We start from the raw sequence: 22,413 nt of genomic DNA on the forward strand, positions 1-22,413 counted from the left end.
TTAATTACAATTATAATTAATTATTGACACAGATAAGTTAATTATTTAAAGATGGATTTATTACATTTTCAATAATTTTACATTTTAATTTAATGATCCTGCAGACTGACTAAATAAAGTAAACAACAAACCAATACATAAAAAAAGTTGGAAGTTACTAGAAGAATTGTTGGTACCTCCATCAGCTCAAACAGCAGACCAGGTTCAATGGCGATGCTGAGGTCAAACTGGGCGGGGTTCTTGCCTGGAACAGAAGACAGGAAGGAGTCCCTGATGGCACACGCTCCCTCCACCGCCTCCTCCAGTCCGGGTCGCCTCCACACGGAGCTGCTTTTGATCCAGCCGCTCCTGAACAAGGTCTCTTCTTCTGCACCAACACAGCCAGTAAGCGTGTGGACCGATTGCCCGAGCGCAATCATCATCATCATCATCATCATCATCAGCCGCAGCAGCAGCGCCACCTACTGTCATGTCCTGGTGCGTGCCAGTAGACTTCCTCAGCCAGATGAGGCAAGATGGGAGCGATGGATCTTGTTACGCCGTCCAGAATCTCCTCCAAGGCCGTCTGGCAGGACCTTCTGCCTAAGGAGTCCTCCGCATCGCAGTACAACCTGCGAGCAGGAAGTGTCACAGCTGGAAGTACTTGGCCAAATAATCCTTGGCTTTGCTCCTTCAAATCTCAAAGTTTCATCTCAAGCCCGATTCCTTGTCTTGTGTTTGTAAAAAAAAAATAAAAAAAAAACTTGCCTGTCTTTGATGATGCTGAAGTAAAAACTGGACAAGTCTCTGTTCACGAAGGCTTGAAGGAGGCGTACGACTCGGCCAGCATCAAACTCGTTGTAAGCGTCTGTCACCTGAAAGTAGTAATACAAGTAATAGAAATCAGCCCAGACAATACTCAACAATACACCACAGCGCCATCTGCTGGATCTGAACCAAAATGTCATGTTTTGTACAAATAATTACGTTTTTTTAGTATGTTTTTGTATTACTTCTAACTTATCTTTCTAACTACGTCATCTTTGAGCCAGCTACGTCATTGGTGGGCGCAGGAAAATACGCAGCCCGCCAGCAGAAGTGAATACACAAAAGAAGAAGAGAATAGTCGTTCAAAGTAGTCGTAGTAGTAGTAGTAACAGTAGTTTTAGTAGTGGTAGTAGTATTAGTAGTAATAGTAGTATTAGTAGTAGTAATAGTAGCAGTAGCAACGACCTTGCTTAATGATGGAATCCGGTCAACTTCCTTTGGTTTCACTTCATCAAACTTTGCATGAAAGTGACATCGGGGCCCCATTGGGGCCTTTGTGCATTTCTACATGCCCCTAAAGCTGACTAACACGCCGGATTGTAGTCAGCTGGAGGCGTGTTTTAATGAAATCAAACAATGGATGTCCGCTAACTTTTTGCAACTCAACACTAAGAAAACGAAAATGCTGATTATCGGTCCTGCGAGACACCGACATCTATTTAATAATACCACCTTAACATTTGACAACCAAACAATTACACAAGGCGACTCGGTAAAGAATCTGGGTATTATCTTCCACCCAACTCTCTCGTTTGAGTCACACATTAAGAGTGTTACTAAAACGGCCTTCTTTCATCTCCGTAATATCGCTAAAATTCATTCCATTTTGTCCACAAGCGACGCTGAGGTCATTATTCATGCGTTCGTTACATCTCGTCTCGATTACTGTAACGCAGGGGTAGGGAACCTATGGCTCTAGAGCCAGATGTGGCTCTTTTGTTGTCTGCATCTGGCTCTCAGATAAATCTTAGCTGACATTGCTTAACACGATAAGTAATGAATAATTCCGCTGGTAATCAGTGTTAAAAATAACGTTCAGAATATAAAACATTCTCATGCATCTTAATCCATCAATCCGTTTTCTTCCGCACCTGTTCATTAATGGTAAGAAGTATTTTATTTATTATTGGTTAACTTCAGAATAACAATGTTATTAAAAATAATAAGAGACTTATTATACTCTGAAAATGTTGGTCTTACTTAAAAATGCACATATTTAGTTGTATTCAGTGTTAAAAAAATTCTATATGGATCTCGGAAATACATTTTAAAATATTTGGCTTTCATGGCTCTCAGCCAAAAAGGTTCTCGGCCGACCCCTGCTGTAACGTATTATTTTCGGGTCTCCCTATGTCTAGCATTAAAAGATTACAGTTGGTACAAAATGCGGCTGCTTGACTTTTGACAAGAACAAGAAAGCTTGATCATATTACGCCTATACTGGCTCACCTGCACTGGCTTCCTGTGCACTTAAGATGTGACTTTAAGGTTGTACTACTTACATATAAAATACTACACGGTCTAGCTCCAGCCAATCTTGCCGATTGTATTGTACCATATGTCCCGGCAAGAAATCTGTGTTCAAAGAACTCCGGCTTATTAGTGATTTCCAGAACCCAAAAAAAGTCTGCGGGCTATAGAGCGTTTTCTATTTGGGCTCCAGTACTATGGAATGCCCTCCCGGTAACAGTTAGAGATGCTACCTCAGTAGAAGCATTTAAGTCCCATCTTAAAACTCATTTGTATACTCTAGCCTTTAAATAGACCCCACATCTGTGGTCCCCTCCAAGGTCTCTCATTGTACTAATTGGGTTGAGTTTTTCCTTGCCCTGATGTGGGATCTGTCGTCGTGGCTTGTGCAGCCCTTTGAGACACTCGTGATTTAGGGCTATATAAGTAAACATTGATTGATACTGGAGTCTAACAAAGAGTGCATTTTACTTGTCAATTAAAAAGTCAGCTGGGGAAAAAAAACACATTTCGAAAATATGTGATTTGGTCCACTTTGGCCTGCAGTGTAAACAAAGTGTTTCATACATACGGTACATGAAAAATAAAAGGGGCTGTTTGCCATGTTCACACAAATGCTTAGAAGGCGCAAACTTTCTAAAATGTTTTAAGGAGCAATACATCTCGCCCTCTTCGGGCTTTTAGCACATGACGACATAACACGTTATTAGCTAATGAAAGCGATTGGGCTCGCTAACGTTAGCTACCATGGAATGTTTATTCTATCACAACAATAACAAGACTTCAAATTGTTGGTTGCTTCTCTAGGACTGATTCTGTGAATTTGCACGCGCTCCCTGCTTGTACGTGTAGACGAGACAATGAGGAGTAACAATCATGGACGCCAAACAAATGCCTCAGGCTGACAAGCAAAATGTATAGTAATAGTAATTGTGAAAAATATTAATTTTGAAACTATATATGTTCTGTTAAACCACTAAAAGTCTGTGCAAACTGACAGTGACATATATGATGTGAGAAAGGAAGCAATTTCACTGCAACTCCGTCTTACGTATGCTTATCAACATATATGGACTGTCAAAAAAAATTATTATTAGAGTATTATATTATCTAATATTTTATAGCTGCTGGATGACTTAAAAGGGCTGTTTGCAACATTCACACAGATGCCCAGAGGGCGCTAATTTTCCAACGTATTTTACACAGTACATCCCGCCCTCTTAAGGCTTCCTCTACGTAATTACGTAACACATGCACGCACATTAGCTTTAGGTGTTGTGAGCTAATAAAAGCAATTTGTATAGCTAGCGTTAGCGGTCATTGAATGGTAACAACAACATGACTGCTAATTGTTTATTGCTTGTGTTGGACTAGTTTTGTATGTGTGCTCACGCTCCCTGTGCGTACGTGTTGAGGAGACCGGGTGAGTGTAAACACCCATCATTTTTACGGGCCGGTAAGATGTATATATTTCATATAACATAATTGTTGTATTTGTGAAAAATATAAACAATTGGCAAACAAATGTGTTCTGTTAAACCACAAAAGGTGTTCTTATATTTTTTGCTATGAAAAATGTTACTGTGAAGAAGATGCAAACAAAACCTTTAAATGGCTCATTAAAACAAATTCCATCCATTCATCCATTTTCTACCGCTTATTCCCTTCGGGGTCGCGGGGGGCGCTGGAGCCTATCTCAGCTAATGGAGGCTATTTGGTGTCTGCTGGTGTTTTTTATTTTTTATTAATGACGTTAGCTTTTTCATATAGAAGATATATTATTACCAGTTCTGCTATGAAAAAATACGTACGCATTTTCTTACATATTGTTCTTCATATTTGTAGTTGGTTGCCTTATTTACATGAGCATTTTGCGTGCATACGGGGCTTTTACCACGGAGACACTTGATCATTTTTCTGCACATTCATGTTATCATGCTCTTAACTGTGTGCTATGAGTTGAACCAGCAGCACACATCTATAATCTGTAACACCTTTACAATCTATACAACAGAAGAATATGCACACTGACGCTTAGTTCAGTGCGCCAGGCTGTGGAACACATCACCAGCGCATTTGTGCGTCTGAAATGACTAAAACACAAGAAAATGCATAACGAAAGAAGTCTTTTCATGTAGGAGATTTGTTATAGTGATATATTTCCTGAATAAAAAAACAAATGACATTTTAAAAAATTGCCAGCAGACTTCAAAACGGATTGAGTGCATTCATTTAAATCATTCATCAGCAATACAATTATAAAATGAAATTGCTGAATAGATGACATGTCTAATACTTTTTATTTCTGACCATTCACCAAAATGTTGACACACAAACTTAGGACAAAGAATTCTCGTCTGTCCATTGTTTGATTCTGCAGCTGTGCGTGAATGTCAGTTTGGACCCCCAAATAGTGCTCGCAAAACAGTGATGAGTGTTGATGAATCACATTGCGCGTGCTAAATGTGCGTTTTGATGATCAGCATATATTCTGCATGTTAATGAAGACAGACACAAAATTGACTGTGCGCCTTATTCCGCTCATTTAACAGACACAATCCACTTTGCACACGTTTCGTAGATCATCTTTGCGTGTGCTATCAGGTTTGCACATGTTTTAGTACATGCAAACCTTAAATAAATCAGGTCTTAAGTGTGCATATTATTAAGTGTGCATTTGAAATGGACAAATTGAGACACAGCCTAGCTTCTTAGAATATTAAAAATGTGGTTACCGGTTCCAGCTGACAGTACCTTCATGCTGTACTCGCGCAGCAGGTGCAACATGTACTGGTCTATGTACAGCATCTCCTTGGGGTCCACAGCCTGAGTCTGCAGGTCAAAGCCGTGCAGATTGCCGAGCAGAAACCGCAAAGTGTTTCTGAGCTGCAAGAGAGGAACAGAATAAAGGTGAGGAAGAACCAATTGGAATTGCTTCCATGGGTTTTCCACTAAGCCGTGCTTCTACCTTGTGGATGTTATCCCGGGCCGAGTTCAGAGCCGAGGGTCCAATCTGAACCTCTGAAAATATGTTGGACTCGGCCACCCACCACCGAAGCACGTCTGCCCCGTAGGCTGGCATGCTGGCATCCTGATGGAACCATCATGTGGACCACAGACTCATCAGTAGAGACACAATGTCAGGCTGACTAACGAACCAATAATATTAGCTTTCATTTCAGCCAGAGCCTACTATAATGTTATTTCTTACGTGACAATTGTTTTCTATACTAATTGTGGAAACATATTTTCTATTCCTCTTTGTAGCGTGTGATGACTGCACACATTAAATGCCTTGTAAACCATCATGCCAGGATGTCGCTGCTCAAACTGCCTTAGACTAGTTTACCTTCCCGCCATTGATGACCGTATCAGGATCGACAACATTCCCAACAGACTTGGACATTTTCTCTCCCTTCTCGCTGACAGCAAAGCCATGGACCACCAGTGACCTACACACACATGCGCACACACAATTTGATTTTAGGATAATCTGTATGCAGAAGTGCTGATAAAAAAAAAAAGGTTCTCTCTGAGTTACGATGGCATGAATGGAAACAAAACTTCCACCCCAGAATTGTAATAGAACCAACCCCCTTTTGTCAATAATTGCTGTGTGCTGAGTCTTTTCTAAACAGTAAGTCAATATGGTACCAATTCCCAGATACCGGTGCTCAACTGTAGTAATTTTGTGTGCATGTTAGCTGTTTAATAATAAAAATATATTTTTCCGGCAACATTTAAAAATGAGCGGATTATGATAACTGCACTGTCCAGTTGTTATATCTTGTTTTCGTATTACATCTCACAGTCTCATTCACAAGTATTATATAGTAGGGATGATACTCGAAACCGATTTTCCTGGTTGTTCGATAAGAAAAGAACCGAGTCCTCGGACTCGAATCCCTTTTTGAGAACCGGTACCCATTATCGAGACCACTATAGTAAAGAAAAAGAGTTGGTTCTTTATTAGAATCCCTGGGAACGAATCCCGTCCCGACAAGAAATGCCCTGTGGGACATCACAAGAAATGACGTCACGTAGCTCAGTCATTAGGCGCAGATAGCGAAAGCAGGAAAAACAATGCACCGGAAAAAGCGCTCCAAGGTGTAATAAAGTTCAAAACAAAAAGGTATAATCCAATGAATAACTTTACTGAGAGATTTGAGCAGGATACAAACACATGACCAACACTTTTACGCCACACCGGAAACATAGCAACCAGGCTAGCAACGCACCTCCTTTACGGCAGCTGTCGCAACATTCTTAAAGCAACCGCAGTACATACATATATATATACAACATATATGACATGATCTCCCTTTTTTAACTTTTGTTTTTCTTTCCTTGTAAACAAAACAAAATCACACTGTATATGTGTTGTCTGTCTAATTATAAATAATGCAGACGAGGCGTGTTGGCTGAGTTCTTGATGTTTACTTTCACAGCGTGCTCATAACCTCATTCTTAGCTGCCGGGGGGCGACATGCAACAACACTTTTCGGGGCTACCGCGCATGCTCGTCACTCCCGTTGCATGCTGGGTAGTGTAGTTGTTGTGGAATATTCCCTAGCTCATAACATCAAATATTTCCCCCTATAAAGAAATAATGTTAACTCAATAAAGTGTATTTCTTTTTTCAGCTTTAACTTTTAATTTTTTAGCATTGTGACCACATTTGCAAACAACTTTTCTCTTCATAGAATTTTCTTTCAATAAAGAAATAAAGTGCAAAAATGTCAAAGCATCATAACAAACAGTTATGTCAAACAGCAGCAGAAGTGCACTTTTTGGAGAGCTGTATTATTTTCAGTTTTGTGCCCAAGGACTGATTTTTTTTTAACACTATAGTATTATTTATACACCTATAGTGATCACAGAGACAGGTTGTTTTTGTGTTACTGTATATATTTGTTTTTCTGAAAAATCCCACTTAATATATGTTGGGTAACAACGGTCAATATTTATTTATTTTATTTTATTTTTTTAGGGGGGTAACAGTCAATATTTATTCATTTATTAGATTTTATTTTTTTCTTATATATTAAAAGTGAGCTTTTGTTGAACCAAATATTGTGTGTTTTTTTCCATATACAACAACCTATCTGGACTCGATAAGAGAATCGATAAGGAATCGGTTCGATAAGAGGATTCGATAATAGGCTCAAACTCGTCATCATCCCTATTATATAGTAGACTCCAAGATGTTGACGATGGCAGAAGTGTATAGGCCACGGCGTGTTGAAGAGCTAGGAAGTAGTCTTTGTCATAAAGCTGAAGGTGCCGGTCTAGTCTTATGTGGTGCCCTACAAAGTGTTGCTACTGTAAGTGTAAAAGTAGTTGTTTCCCCGCCAAGTGCTTGAGCGTTTTGTGCTTTAGTGTTTAGTCTGCAATCGGACGTGACGTCACAAGCAACCAGAAGTATCAAAATATTGCAGCGTTTTGAGTTTATGTGAATTGGTCGGTGCATCAGTTCAGGTAGCAATTTGTTGTGCTTTTGTAGAATATTATAACAGCGTTTTAGCCACTATGACTCTAGACGGTAGGAGTTTACGCATAAAACCTTGGTGGAGGTCTGCACTTACTTGTAAGGTGCCTTGTTCCTGACGGCGATGCTCGTGAGCAGCGACGACTGAAACCAGCCTCCGATCTGGTCCTTCCCTTCTACGTACATGTCTGCCCTGCTGTCGGTCTCTTCAGAGACCATGGATGGAGGAAAAAGGACATATATTGTCACACTCATGCCAGCAAAGAACATCGAGAGCAGGGTTAGGAGAAGATCATATGAGAGCGAAATGCCAGCCACTGTTAGCTGAGTGACCTGAAGTTTAATAAAAAAAACATTTAAGGAATAAGTTTTAGACTCCATTCAAAACAACCAAGGAAGGAACACTGCCTCAGCCTGAACAAGTATGCAGAGATGTGCAGCACTTTGTGAAGAAAGCAGGAGAAGTCCTGCATGCAAAGGAAGGTGTTGTCACAAGGAGCTTAAGCAATCACAAAGCCTCCTCACAGCACATTCCAAAGCTTCCAGTAAGAATGTCCATCTGAAGAGGAGTGACAGCCAGAGCTCATCTGCAACTAAAGCCCAAGTAAGGGAGAACGAGCCATTAGGGTGACAAAAAAGAGGAAAAAAAAGCCAGCGTGGGTTATCAAATTGGTCCAATAACCTGCGACCAGCGGTTTGCGTAGTGACGCTGGGAGCCAGCTAAGACGGGACTCTGGCTCCTCAGAGTCTCCTTCCAGCTCCTCTGGAAAGGATAACAACCAAACATAGGAAACATTTAAAGTCAAACACTGAAAAATTGAAGTCTCATCCAAGACTCACAAGTTAGATCATTATGGAGAGCTGGCGGGTTTCCAGCCAGAATAGATATATTTTACTGACACCCACTCACAGACACCCACACGCAGGGACAATTTAGCTAATACAGAGTGTAAAAGATATTTATTTGATCTAAGGTCCAAACTGACTGTTTAACTTTTTACATCATAAACAGCAGGTATAAGTACAAACCCTGTTTCCATATGAGTTGGGAAATTGTGTTAGATGTAAATATAAACAAAATACAATGATTTGCAAATCCTTTTCAACCCATATTCAATTGAATGCACTACAAAGACAAGATAGTTCATGTTCAAACTCATAAACTTTATTTTTTTATGGAAAAATAATTAACTTCAAATTTCATGGTTGCAACACGTGCCAAAGTAGTTGGGAAAGGGCATGTTCACCACTGTGTTACATGGCTTTTCCTTTTAACACCACTCAGTAAACGTTTGGGAACTGAGGAGACACATTTTTTAAGCTTCTCAGGTGGAATTATTTCCCATTCTAGCTTGATATACAGCTTAAGTTGTTCAACAGTCCGGGGGTCTCCGTTGTGGTATTTTAGGGTTCATAATGCGCCACACATTTTCAATGGGAGACAGGTCTGGACTACAGGCAGGCCAGTCTAGTACCCGCACTCTTTTACTATGAAGCCACGTTGATGTAACACGTGGCTTGGCATTGTCTTGCTGAAATAAGCAGGGGCGTCCATGGTAACCTTGCTTGGATGGCAACATATGTTGCTCCAAAACCTGTATGTACCTTTCAGCATTAATGGCGCCTTCACAGATGTGTAAGTTACCCATGTCTTGGGCACTAATACACCCCCATACCATCACAGATGCTGGCTTTTCAACTTTGCGCCTATAACAATCCGGATGGTTCTTTTCCTCTTTGTCCGGAGGACACAACCTACACAGCTTCCAAAAACAATTTGAAATGTGGACTCGTCAGACCACAGAACACTTTTTCACTTTGTATCAGTCCATCTTAGATGAGCTCAGGCCCAGCAAAGCTGATGGCGTTTCTGGGTGTTGTTGATAAACGTTTTTCACCTTGCATAGGAGAGTTTTAACTTGCATTTACAAATGTAGCGACCAACTGTAGTTACTGACAGTGGGTTTCTGAAGTGCTTGTTGATGCAGTACAGCCTGAGGGATCGAAGGTCAAGGGCTTAGCTGCTTACGTGCAGTGATTTCTCCAGATTCTCTGAACCCTTTGATGATATTACGGACCGTAGATGGTGAAATCCCTAAATTCCTTGCAATAGCTGGTTGAGAAAGGTTTTTCTTAAACCGTTCAACGATTTGCTCACGCATTTGTTGACAAAGTGGTGACCCTCGCCCCATCCTTGTTTGTGAATGACTGAGCATTTCATGGAATCTACTTTTATACCCAATCATGGCACCCACCTGTTCCCAATTTGCCTGTTCACCTGTGGGATGTTCCACATAAGTGTTTGATGAGCATTCCTCAACTTTATCAGTATTTATTGCCACCTTTCCCAACTTATTTGTCACGTGTTGCTGGCATCAAATTCTAAAGTTAATGATTATTTGCACAAAAAAAATCAGTTTGAACATCAAATATGTTGTCTTTGTAGCATATTCAACTGAATATGGGTTGAAAATGATTTGCAAATTATTGTATTCCGTTTATATTCATATCTAACACAATTTCCCAACTCATAAGGAAACGAGGTTTGTAGCTTACAAGATGCCCGTTAAAGAGCCCAGCTATAGATTATGCAGATAAATCAGATAGGGTTAAGATTGATTTGATTATTAAAAAGCTTTGACTTAAATTCTGTTGGTTTTATTAGCCCTTACATTACATTAATTCCCTTACATATAATAAATGATTGTGGCGCCCTGCCTCGGCAAAATAAAAGCTGCAACATCTTAAAAAAAAAGATTTTACCTGAAAAGAAACGTAAGCAATATATTGTATGAATAGATGTGAAGAGTCTATTACTTGTGCACTATTGGCCATAATTAGTTTGAAAAACCTTACAAATATCCTCAAAATGTTCCTCTATTATTTTGAAAAACGTGCATCTGAATCATCTGTCAGCATCTGATCGATAATGGAATGGAGGCAAAAGTGAGTAAAGTTGAAGAAGGTATTTCAAGTTAATTAATGCATTTCTTGTTCAAGCCTGTAAAAATTACCCAAATGTTGACATTACTATTGACAGTAACGTCTAACTTTACGCCGTGGATGTCTTAATTTCTGTTTGGGACATTAACACAGTTTGCAAGTTCTCTCTGTGTGGGTGTGGATTTGTATTGGGTACTACGGCTTCTTCCCACATTCCAAAAATATGCATGTTAGGTTAATTGGAAACTAGATTGTCCATAGGTGTGAATGATTGCTTGTCTATGTATGTGCTCTGCGACTGGCTGGCAACAAGTCTAGGGTGTTCACCACCTCTCGCCTGAAGTCAGCTAGGATGGGCTCCAGCTTACCCTGCAATCTTAACGAGGATAAGCGGTATAGAAAACGGATATATGTACAAGTGGGTTCTGCTAATTTTCGTTGGCCTGTCATTGAGTTGGTCCATTGTACGTTAGCATTAAGCTATCGGTAAGGGCGCTAACCTTCATCCGGAATAATTTAACTGCTATTCAGTTTATACCAAACTGTATTATTATTTGATTCCTACATATATGCGTACTTCATGTGTTTACATATTTAACAAACTAAATTCCAACAATCAGGGAAGGCAGAATATAGTGCAGCCTATGTTACATAGTACAATAAGCAGCAACAATTGAAAAAGCGAACAAAACTATAAGAAAATATATAAGATAATACTAATAACACAGATTAGTTTTTAAATATATGTATAACATTTTTTAGCTTTTTTGACGAAAATAGCATCAAACACGCCCTCACCACCACAAGTATAATGGCAATCTGAGGGAAACCCTGTAATTGTTTTACTTAAGGTAACTAACAGGAATTGGTCTAATTTGTGTGAATTGGTGCAATGGCGGCAACCTGGAGGGACTGCTAAATGCGGATCAGCTACTGTAAAGTTAAAACACAAATGATAAGTGTATACCGGTAGTTATAACAACAGTGATCTCGATATTCTTCTTCTCTCTCATCACACCTAAACCTCCTGTCGAATTTGCTGACTCAGCTGTGTCTACCTTTTGCTTAATGACAGTCTTCACAAGGTGGCTGAGATTGAATAGCTTTAAAAGCTTTCATCACAATCAAACTAATGGAGCGTGACCCGATTAAAGATTGGCATGATTAAAATAATCCTAAAAGCTGGCAAACTGAGCTGCAGGTGTCAGTGGCAATCTTATCTGCATCTGGTACAAACATATTTGCTCATGGGTTGTTCATCCAATAGTAAAATAACTGAATTAAATTGGCATATGCAGACAAGTGTCAGGTTTACCTTCTAGAACTGCTGCCCATGATGCTCCACTGTCGAACCAGATGTCAAGCACATCTTCTCCACGGACGTAGTCAGTCGCTGGTCCTGCTTTACTCTGGTTAAGACATAAAATACACAAACACTAGTCAACAAACTAACTAGAGACTTGTAATTGTAAGAGATATGTTGGACAGAATACAACAGTGAAAATTTGATTTACGAACCCATAATTGTACAAACTTTTCGATTCACAAACCACAGACCGAATAAAAACATGCTTTGGTGTAAAAACCTTTTATCTACCTGTTGTGTGCCTTGCAGTACAGCTATTTTGTGCCTAGCAGGACAGCCGTTGTGGGCAGGACGATTAATTGCAGTCATTAGCATTATTGTTGATGGGGAAGGGATCTGTAGTTCCTAACGCTACGTCACAGCTAATGTGACTGGCTTCCTCATTATCTCTCAAAATGGCTCAGGAATCTCCATGCGATTGATACTATTTTGATCATATCTATTTATTGGCAAACTTTGGAAGTGTTTTAGTGTCATAAATCAGATAAATCTCCCCTCTCCCCTCAGGCAGGAGACTACGCTCCATCCAGACCCACACCTCCCGCCACCTGAACAGTTTTTTCCCCTCGGCCATCAGGCAAATGAACAATAACTCCTAACAGCAGCTCCTTGAATTCCTTGAATCCCTTCTAAGTCTATCTGATAGCTCAGTCACAGCTCTTTTTATACCAAATATGTGTTATATGTGTTTTATGTCGCACGTTTGCACCAAGAAAAATTCCTAGTTTGTGAACCCGTTCTCAAACAATGGTAATAAAACTATTCTGATTCTGATTCTGATTCATATGATAACAGCTTCAATATAGAGGCAACTTGTTTTTCCACTCTACTGGTACTTTAGGAAGTTTTGTGATTACAACAGAGTGCACTACAGGGCTAGTAGTGACAGTGTGTGTACGTGTAGAGCGGCTGCAAAAAAGGACTTAAAAAGCTCACTCTCTTGTTATGTTTGTTTAATGTACGGTACTGTATAGCGCTTTGTATTGTGTTCAAATTGTAAAAATGTTTACTAAATTTGGACTTTAGTAGAGGCTGGAACCCATCATTCATGTTTATTTGCTTCAATACACGCACTTTTCTACTTACAAACCCTGTTCAAGAGCCAATTAAGTTTGTACATTGAGGTTTCACTAAACCATAAACATATTGTTTAATCATGCCTCTCTGACAGTCAATCTCAATGTTACACTTGTATTCCTCTCAAGGCAGAATGGATACAACTCTTACACAAGATTGAATTAGATTGTGGAGGTGTACCTAATACTTTTCACACACCCACCTTTTTGAGCACGTCTGCAGGCAACAAAGCATCAATTGGAAGCTCCCACCAACAATCACTGCCTTTTTCCTTGAAGAGATTTGCTACATGGGACACAGTGTGTCTGCAAGGCAGGAAAGGCAGACAAGGTTCATCTGACTGCGACCGAGCCTTGTAGTACTGCAATGTGATGATGATAATGTGTTTTACTTGTTCATAAGCGCCTCCCCGGTCTCTTTTTGGTAGAATACTGGGATGGGGACTCCCCAGCTGCGCTGCCGTGAGATGCACCAGTAAGTGCGCCTGTCGAGCATGCTCAGAAGGCTGCTCCGTGCAGACTCTGGTAAAACACGGACCTTTTGCAGTGCTTCCTGGACACACACAAAGTTACTTTCCACAAGAACTGTGAAGTGAAGACAATTTGCATCGTTACCTTCGCCTTGTCCTTGAGTGAACCAGTGTTAATGAACCACTGTTTGCTAGGCCTGATGACAACAGGCTGCTTAGTCCTCCAGTCATATGGGTAACTATGGATGCAACTCTCCTCTTTCACCAAAGCTCCACAGTCCCTCAGCATGCAGATCACTAAAACACACAACAGAAAGAAAAAATACCATCCACTATATCAAAGGCAGTACCAGTAGAAGGCAATGGGAACTCTTCTCTGTACCTTTTTCATTGCCTTCTTTAAACACAGATAGATTCTGGAGCGCTGATCCTGCCAGCTCTGTGAAGTTGCCATCCTCATCCACCATACACTCCTGAGGTAGATAGAACACAGTCGATGAGATACAAAATTTGTTAGGGATGGGCGATATGGCCTAAAATCTCTATCGCGATATATATTACAGCCACTTGCGATAAAGATATTTATCATAATATATGATTCAGCACATAAATGATAACATAATCATTTCAAAATGTATTACATAGGCTCCTAATTTGGCTGCTGATGTATGTGGTAACATATTGCATATTCACAGTTGTTTTATTTTCTCAAAACCATTATTAATTTACTGCTAATATCTGCTTACTTTCTCGCATTAACATAATTCAATCTAGACTTCTGTTAAAATGTAATAAGCACTCATTCTTCTGTTGTTTGGATACGATACATTCGTTTTGGGTGATACTACAAATATGGGTATCAATCCAATACCAAGTAGTTACAGGGGCAGTATTGATCTACCAATGCTTCAGGATCATTAAATGATTACATTTTTTATACAGGATAGCAGTGTAAAAAAATCACTTAAATCAATGATTTCCTTCTTATCCCTTTTTACATACAAAATCATTCAATCAAAGTTTACTTATATAGCCATTAGTCACAAATGTCTCAAAGGGCTGCACAAGCTATAACGACATCCTCGGCTCAAATCCCACATCAGGGCAAGAAAAAACTAACCCTAATGGGTAATAGAAATGTATAATAAAGAATTAAACAAAACCAAAAACTACTATTGGCTTTTATTTCCTGAGTTTGTTAACAATAACAAAAACGACAAAAAACTATTTTGTGATAATAAATACTGATCTCATCACATTGACTAGTAATATCTTGGTATCATTAATCAATATTAGTATCGCACCGCCCACCCTTATTTACGTTCAAAAGTTCTGGCCTAACAATTAGCTTTTTTTTATCCTCGGTGTGTAGTGCAGCATGTTTGGCTATTCCTTGTCTTCTAATCCTCCAGTGATAATGATACATGTAAGAAATACTTATTTACCGCCATGGAGGTCAGGAATAGTGATTAAGAAACAGCTAGACACTGTGGAGCTATTTCAGCCGCTAGCAAGGACGCTACATTTTTTTGAGGACACATTTGTTCGCTTGTCGCAGTCAAATGTGCAGAACACAGCTACAATGTGTCATCAACATGCATTATATCAATATGGCGATGGAATGGAAATCATTTTTATCATACATTGTCTATACCGCGCAACTCTAACCTTTGTCATTTCTCATTAAAGTTGTTCATTTAGCCTAAGCGCAACATACCACAGGCAGTTTAAACTGAGAGGCCACACTGTAATCGTCCATGCCGTGAGCTGGTGCTGTGTGGACCAATCCGGTTCCTTTCGTCATTGTCACATGATTGGCGGGCAAAAGAGGCACTTCCTTGTCGGGTATTGTGGGATGCTTGCAAATGCCACCCTTTAGTTCTGAGCCTATGGGGGGATATTAGACATGTCATTTGGTTTTACGTAGACAAGACAACTTGACACGCATGCTTGTGTGTTACCAGTAAATGTGGCGACTGTCTCCAGTTCTGTGCCCAACACTGCTGCCATACTGACAGATCGTTCAGTGGCCATTACGAGCAGCTGAGAGTCAGCTTTCTTTCGCACCAGAGAATACCTGTTAACAAATGACCACATCACACACACATCCACATTATGTGACCTGCTCTAGATCTTTCTTACTTAACACTAGGGTTGTACGGTATACCGGTACTAATGAAGTACCGGGGTACTAATGAATTAAAAACGATACTAGACTGCCTTTGAAAAATACCAGTCATTTTTTATATCCGCATGATGCCATGCGGCGGTGCCGTTCAGAGCCAAGGCGCATGATGTTGAGTGTGTCAGCACGCACACACAGCTGCGCATACAAGCAAGAACAGCATGATTATGGCAGACTATAAGTAATACACAAAATTGTAAATTATCCTTTGAGTGCAATAAGAAATTCCCAGTGTGTTTAATGCATTTTAATTTTAATGTTCTAAAATTGTTCTCGGAGTGCAATAAGAAACACATGTTTAAGGTATCGTTAGATTTTCTGTTCAAATGAAGCCAAGGACCAATCATGTATTTTATCTTGTCCAGGGTGTACCCCGCTTTCCGCCCGAAGCAGCTGAGATAGGCTCCAGCACCCCCCGCGACCCCGAACGGGACAAGCGGTAGAAAATGGATAGATAATGATTGTGAACGATTCCAAAATTCCAAAAAAGTGCAGTTTCCCTTTAGCATGACCTTAGTTTATTTGCACAACCAGGTCTTTGTAGTTATATTTAGGCATAGCTACCACGAAAGAACACAAACTAATGCAACCACTTGTCCTTTCTTTACGTTGAGTTCTGCTCTCAAACACTAAAATATAGTAAAGAATAAATTTGATTGCATCACAGAAAGTTTTTTAAACAAATCAAATGTTCAAACTAACATTTTAGAAAGCGATCGCTACAGACACAAGCATGGTCCGAAGATGATGAAAGTGATATTTTTGAGAGCCATTTCCTTCTACACACTTTTTTTCCCCCCCCTGAGTTTGTTACCTTTAAATATGAACAACTTCTTTCAGGAATCTATGAAAGCTCTTTCCTATCTCTCTATTTATAAACAATTGGAACACCCAAGAACAGAACAGCAATAAGGCACTTTCTGCTCAAATTATACACTCACTCTCACTTCTTTTATTGCTACACTCAAGCTGGTTGACCATCACATGAATTAAAAACAGACGTGACGTCATATGCAACTAGGGCTGCAACTAACGATTAATTTGATAATCGATTAATCTGTCGATTATTACTTCGATTAATACTCGGATAAAAGAAACAAACTATATTTCTATCCTTTCCAGTATTTTATTGGAAAACAACAGCATCCCGGCACCATACTTATTTTGATTATTGTTTCTCAGCTGTTTGTACATGTTACAGTTAATAAATAAAAGTTTATAAAAATATATATATTTTTTTTTTTAAATAAAAATTTAAAAAATTGCCTCTGCGCATGCGCATAGCATGGATCCAACGAATCGATGACTAAATTAATCGGCAACTATTTGTATAATCGATTTTAATCGATTTAATCGATTAGTTGTTGCAGCCCTATATGCAACCCAGCAATGACTAATGGCCGATACCGATACTGATCCAATATGATAGCGCAAATTGAGAGTACTTTTATTTTGCATTGTGGAATGTTAGATAAGGCTTGATCAAGTGAAATTACTCAGATAATGTTGATAATGAAGTCAAATGTCTTTAAATTAAAGTGGATGGTAAATGTTTTTTGGCAACACCTACTGGCCACATTCATTATTTAGATTAAGCTCATAATGCAGTAAGTTGAATGATGCGAACATGTTTGTTACGAGATACTTTCTAACATGCTTATGTCCTGGAGACTTTGTATCTACAGTATAAGTAATATGCAACTATAACTATTTGATACTTGATTACCTTGACAAATGTCATGTTTTAAACTGCAGTATTGTTCAACTAAGAACACTGATTGCATGTGTCTAGATTGTGTGCTTAAAATGGTAAATGGGTTACACTTGTATAGCGCTTTTTTACCTTCAAAGTACTCAAAGAGCTTTGACACTATTTCCACATAGACCCATTCACACACTGGGAGCTGCCATGCAAGGCCCTCACCACAACCCATCAGGAGTAAGGGTGAAGTGTCTTGCCTAAGGACACAACGAGGGCGGAAGCTGGGATCGAACCTGGTTCCCTCAAATTGCTGGCACGGCCACTTTACCATCCGAGCTACGCCGCCCCCAATACAAAGCTTACCTGCCGTGTAGCTGCCAGTTCCTCGTAGCCTACCATGTTTACCTTTTGTAAATGACTTCACCAAAATACAAGAAAGGACCAACCTTGTGTGCTTATTGGAGAATGTTTAGATGTTAACTTGTTGTCCAGTTTTGCACAAGTAAACAAGCTGCAGGATTGCTTATATCGGAACTTATATCGGGAGATTTTAGATGCAAGGCGATGTCATTTTTTGGTGATATTGGACCGATATCGGATTAGGAGACCTCTTATAATCAGGGTTATTGCCTAATATGAGAATGAATATACCATGACCATGAAAATAAAGTGTACATTTTATATAACTAAGAAGTTGAGGTAAAGTTAGCGTTTTTTGGCAAATTTTGAACATATTACCTACCAGTACATAAACATTTGCACATTGAAGTTATTGTCAGATTTTTTTCTGGAACTTTGAATTTCAAGCTCTAAACTCTATGAATATTTGAACATGTAGGAGGTTAAGTAGTGCTGCTTACTGGGCATTGGGCATGTAGCAGACAGCCTGGTTGGCGGGGATGGTCCAAGGTTGCGTGGTCCACACCAACACAGAAACATCAGCCTGATCTGCAGAGGCAAAAAAGCAGACACAAATAAATTAAAGTTGGGAGGGATAACCCACCCAGTCAAAATAATAGGGTTTTCATGTGAAAATTGCTATACCTGCTTTTGATGCCATTTTTGGTGGCAGTGTGACCAGTGGGAATGTGGCATAGATGGCTCTGCTCACATGCTCTGGGTTATACTCCAATTCTGCTTCTGCAAGGGCAGTTCTAATAGAATAGGCCTTATGTAATAGATTATTCAAATAACTAGTAAATACATATTCAAAATGTTGTCTTTGATGAGATATGCACAAGAAACAACTTGAAATTGTAAAACAGCATGTGAAAAAGCAGCAATCAAAGGCTAATCCCTACATGAGCATTCAAGCCATTTCATTGGATGCTTACTCGATGCTTTGAATGTCCAGTGTCTAAAATACTATGATTGCATCATTGCTTCTTAGTCCTTGTTTTACTGACCAAACTACAAATGCTGATGACTCCGTGCAGAAATTGTTATAAACAGCAAAATGTATTCATACCTTGAGGAAGGAGACCAAAAAACAGGCTTGTAGTCTTGATAGATGAGCCCCTGAGTGACAACATGTTGAAAATAATACATTGTGTGATAAGTATACAACCTCTGTAAAATTACTAGCTTCTTTCTTCTAATGTTGGGCTTTTGGTTAAAATTTCGGGATATAGCTAAAATGCTCTACAAGCTGACAAATGGAACAGTGTGTGATAAGAATACAACCTCTGTAAAAATACCAGCTTCTTCCAATGTTGGGCTTTTGGTTAACATTTCAGGATATAGCTATAATGCTCTACAAGCTAACAAATGTACACAATTAATCAAATTAATCCTTCATCTTTATTATTCCGATTACATTTCTTAACTCAATTAACCCATCTGCAGCACAAAATGCTTCAAAATCCCTGAAAAGTCTCCAGCAATATATTTGGGACTGTTCATCTACACTACTTTAACAGAGCATGTTAGTTAGGATAGGATAGACTTTTATTTATCCCACAATGGGGGAATTACATTGTTGCAGCGCAGGTTTTATATACAGGAACAGAATTGAAACGCAGTGAAAAACAAAATTTTTTCAAATGAATACTACATATTGCGCACTAATATGTATAGATAAAAGATAAAATAAACATTAAACACTAACATCCGTATTGCATACCAAAAAAAAAGATCACAGTAATCACATACAGTCGTGGTCAAAAGTTTACATACACTTGTAAAGAACATAATGTCATGGCTGTCTTGAGTTTCCAATAATTTCTACAACTCTTATTGTTTTGTTATAGAGTGATTAGAGCACATACTTGTTTGTCACAAAAAACATTCATGAAGTTTGGTTCTTTTATAAATTTATTATGGGTCTACTGAAAATGTGACCAAATCTGCTGGGTCAAAAGTATACTTACAGCAATGTTAATATTTGGTTACATGTCCCTTGGCAAGTTTCACTGCAATAAGGCGCTTTTGGTAGCCATCCACAAGCTTCTGGTGGAATTTTTGACCACTCCTCTTGACAAAATTAGTGGATTTAAACTAAGTTTTCTGACTTGGACTTGTTTCTTCAACATTGTCCACACGTTTAAGTCAGGACTTTGGGAAGGCCATTCTAAAACCTTAATTCTAGCCTGATTTAGCCATTCCTTTACCACTTTTGACGTGTGTTTGGGGTCATTGTCCTGTTGGAACACCCAACTGCGCCCAAGACCCAACCCCCGGGTTGATGATTTTAGGTTGTCCTGAAGAATTTTGAGGTAATCCTCCTTTTTCATTGTCCCATTTACTCTCTGTAAAGCACCAGTTCCATTGGCAGCAAAACAGGCCCAGAGCATAATACTACCACCACCATGCTTGACAGTAGGGATGGTGTTCTTGGGATTAACCCTCATCTTTTCTCCTCCAAACATATTGCTTATATTTATATATACGGCATAGAACACCGCAGAAGCCACCACAGTATCGTAAAAAGTGTGCAGCAGTGACCCGCAAACACTGAAGGACATTAGTTTCGTCAAGATACCTTTCTTGTCATTTCCTATATCTTTTTTAACGGAATGGAAAGGAACTTTATTGTCATCGTTGAAAGTACAACAACCTTTTTTTTCAGTACAACCTGTCTAAGAGCAGACATACAGTAGACAGGAGTTGACAGAACAGAAAGAGCAACGGGTCGCCATGGGCAGCGCCCCGTAAAAAAGGTAGGAAAAAAAGGTAAAAATGGGGTGAAGAGAAGGAGAAAGAAGCAAATCCTAAAACAAGCTCCTATGAGTGCCAGTGGAGGGCTCAACTTTAGACCAGAAAAAAACCTCGAACAAAGCATATATATAGATATTACGACACACAAAACTTGAGACTTGCAAATTAGTCCATACAGTATATAGTGAGTCCTTGTGACATTTACATGTGTGAAGCATGCTGTCAGTACTAATTACTGTGGACCTCGCTGATCAATTGGCCACCTATTCTCTTAGTTCATGTTTTAAAAGTACATTTGGGACAATCCTACAATAGGGACAGTTAAATTAAGCATATCTTTGGCGTTCCACTAGTGGAGCCTGAGTGGTACACGTACCGCAGTTTAAAAACTCAAATCGTTCCACCGCCAAGTGGGGTGGCCTGTCAGATTTTAGAGGTGGCACGAGCAATCCCCTGGACACGCCACTGAACAAGATGTCGGACATTTGGAGGGAGGATGCGGTCTCAACCTCGGTAAGAGTGTTAGCCTCTACCTTGCTAGCTAGCTAACAAGAGTGAGATAAAGTTGTGTGAAAAAAAATATCATTTTAGCCTAAATCAGCCAGCTAAACTTTCCCTACATCAATTTAAGTACGCGTTAAAGCAGCGTCAATTTGCAATAACGTAAAAAAGGAACTTCAACAAACGTGAACCACACACACACACACACACACACACACACACACACACACACACACACACACACACACACACACACACACACACACACACACACACACACACACACAGAAAGGCACCAATGAGGAGGTATCATAAGATTAAACCATCCATCCATTTTCTACCGCTTGTCCCTCTCGATGTTGCGGGGGTTGCTGGAGCCCATACCAACTGCACTCGGGCGCTAGGTCGCTAACTCATCGCAAGGCCAACACAGATAGACAGACAACCTTCACACTCACATTCACACACTAGGGTCATATACAATATATTAAATAGCCAACATTTTAAGAATCAATCAAAGATAGAATTCTACATATTAAGTCTATTTGCAATGCCGTCAAATAAAGCACTTGAACAAATGCCAACCGCGCGTGAAAACACGCCCACACAAACACACACAGAGAGAGATAGACAGGCACCAATGCGGAGGTATCATAAGATTAAGCATACAATCAATGAAGTAGCCAACATGTTAATAAAATAATCGAAAATAGAATTCTACCTATTTATTTTATTAGCGTGCTAAAACTGCCAAGAATTAATCAATAGTCAATATACCAATCTGCAGCTTCATGCAACAGAGAGCCAGCAGCTGGTCTCAGTTGCAAACCTGGCTATGGCCAAAAGGCTCCCCTGAGGTGGATCCAATAGTTCACAAAAAAAAGCACCAAAAAGCATGGCCAAAGCCTGGAAAGTGCCACACCTTGTTACGCAGTCCCACAAACCCGATCCAAAAGGCAAAAAACACACAAAAACAAGATGGAAACACCAAAAACACAAAAGGTTACACAAAAGCGCAAAGCTCCTGCAAACAGCAGCCAGAAAAAGACCTACCTTGTTGTGCATTTCCTGGAACACCGTCAGCTGAGCCGCCTCATAAGGTGCGTCATAAGTGCAATAGCACTGGTCCCAGTCAGCCATCACCCCCCAACGCTTGAACGCTGCCTTCTGACGCGCTATGGCCTCTTCTGCAAATTGGCGAGCTAAATGGCAGATGAACAACATGGTGAAGCAAATGTTACACACTACT

The 22,413-nt window shown here is 39.7% G+C and overlaps 1 protein-coding gene across 6 annotated transcripts in view; it reads right to left on the reverse strand.

Moving 5' to 3' along the window:
• iars2 (isoleucyl-tRNA synthetase 2, mitochondrial) overlaps positions 1-22,413 on the reverse strand; it is a 32,538-nt gene that overhangs the window by 3,248 nt on the left and 6,877 nt on the right. Inside the window, exons 4-22 of one of the 6 annotated variants that reach the window (XM_062041777.1) lie at positions 22,216-22,366; positions 18,976-19,035; positions 18,552-18,661; positions 18,368-18,455; positions 15,582-15,697; positions 15,338-15,507; positions 14,003-14,093; positions 13,766-13,917; positions 13,543-13,703; positions 13,354-13,456; positions 12,024-12,117; positions 8,448-8,528; positions 7,863-7,971; positions 5,627-5,729; positions 5,246-5,368; positions 5,032-5,163; positions 748-854; positions 466-611; positions 177-364 (exon numbers count right to left, since the gene is read on the reverse strand). In XM_062041777.1, coding sequence (XP_061897761.1) covers positions 177-364; positions 466-611; positions 748-854; positions 5,032-5,163; positions 5,246-5,368; positions 5,627-5,729; positions 7,863-7,971; positions 8,448-8,528; positions 12,024-12,117; positions 13,354-13,456; positions 13,543-13,703; positions 13,766-13,917; positions 14,003-14,093; positions 15,338-15,507; positions 15,582-15,697; positions 18,368-18,455; positions 18,552-18,661; positions 18,976-19,035; positions 22,216-22,366 — 2,285 coding nt within the window. Of the gene's footprint in view, positions 1-176; positions 368-465; positions 612-747; positions 855-5,031; positions 5,164-5,245; positions 5,369-5,626; positions 5,730-7,862; positions 7,972-8,447; positions 8,529-12,023; positions 12,118-13,353; positions 13,457-13,542; positions 13,704-13,765; positions 13,918-14,002; positions 14,094-15,337; positions 15,508-15,581; positions 15,698-18,367; positions 18,456-18,551; positions 18,662-18,975; positions 19,036-22,215; positions 22,367-22,413 lie in introns of all 6 variants that reach the window. The other 5 variants (XM_062041779.1, XM_062041776.1, XM_062041778.1 and 2 more) reach the window with 5 other exon arrangements.

The sequence above is a fragment of the Entelurus aequoreus genome, linkage group LG03 (assembly GCF_033978785.1).
Source record: "Entelurus aequoreus isolate RoL-2023_Sb linkage group LG03, RoL_Eaeq_v1.1, whole genome shotgun sequence".
Taxonomy (NCBI): Eukaryota; Metazoa; Chordata; class Actinopteri; order Syngnathiformes; family Syngnathidae; genus Entelurus; species Entelurus aequoreus.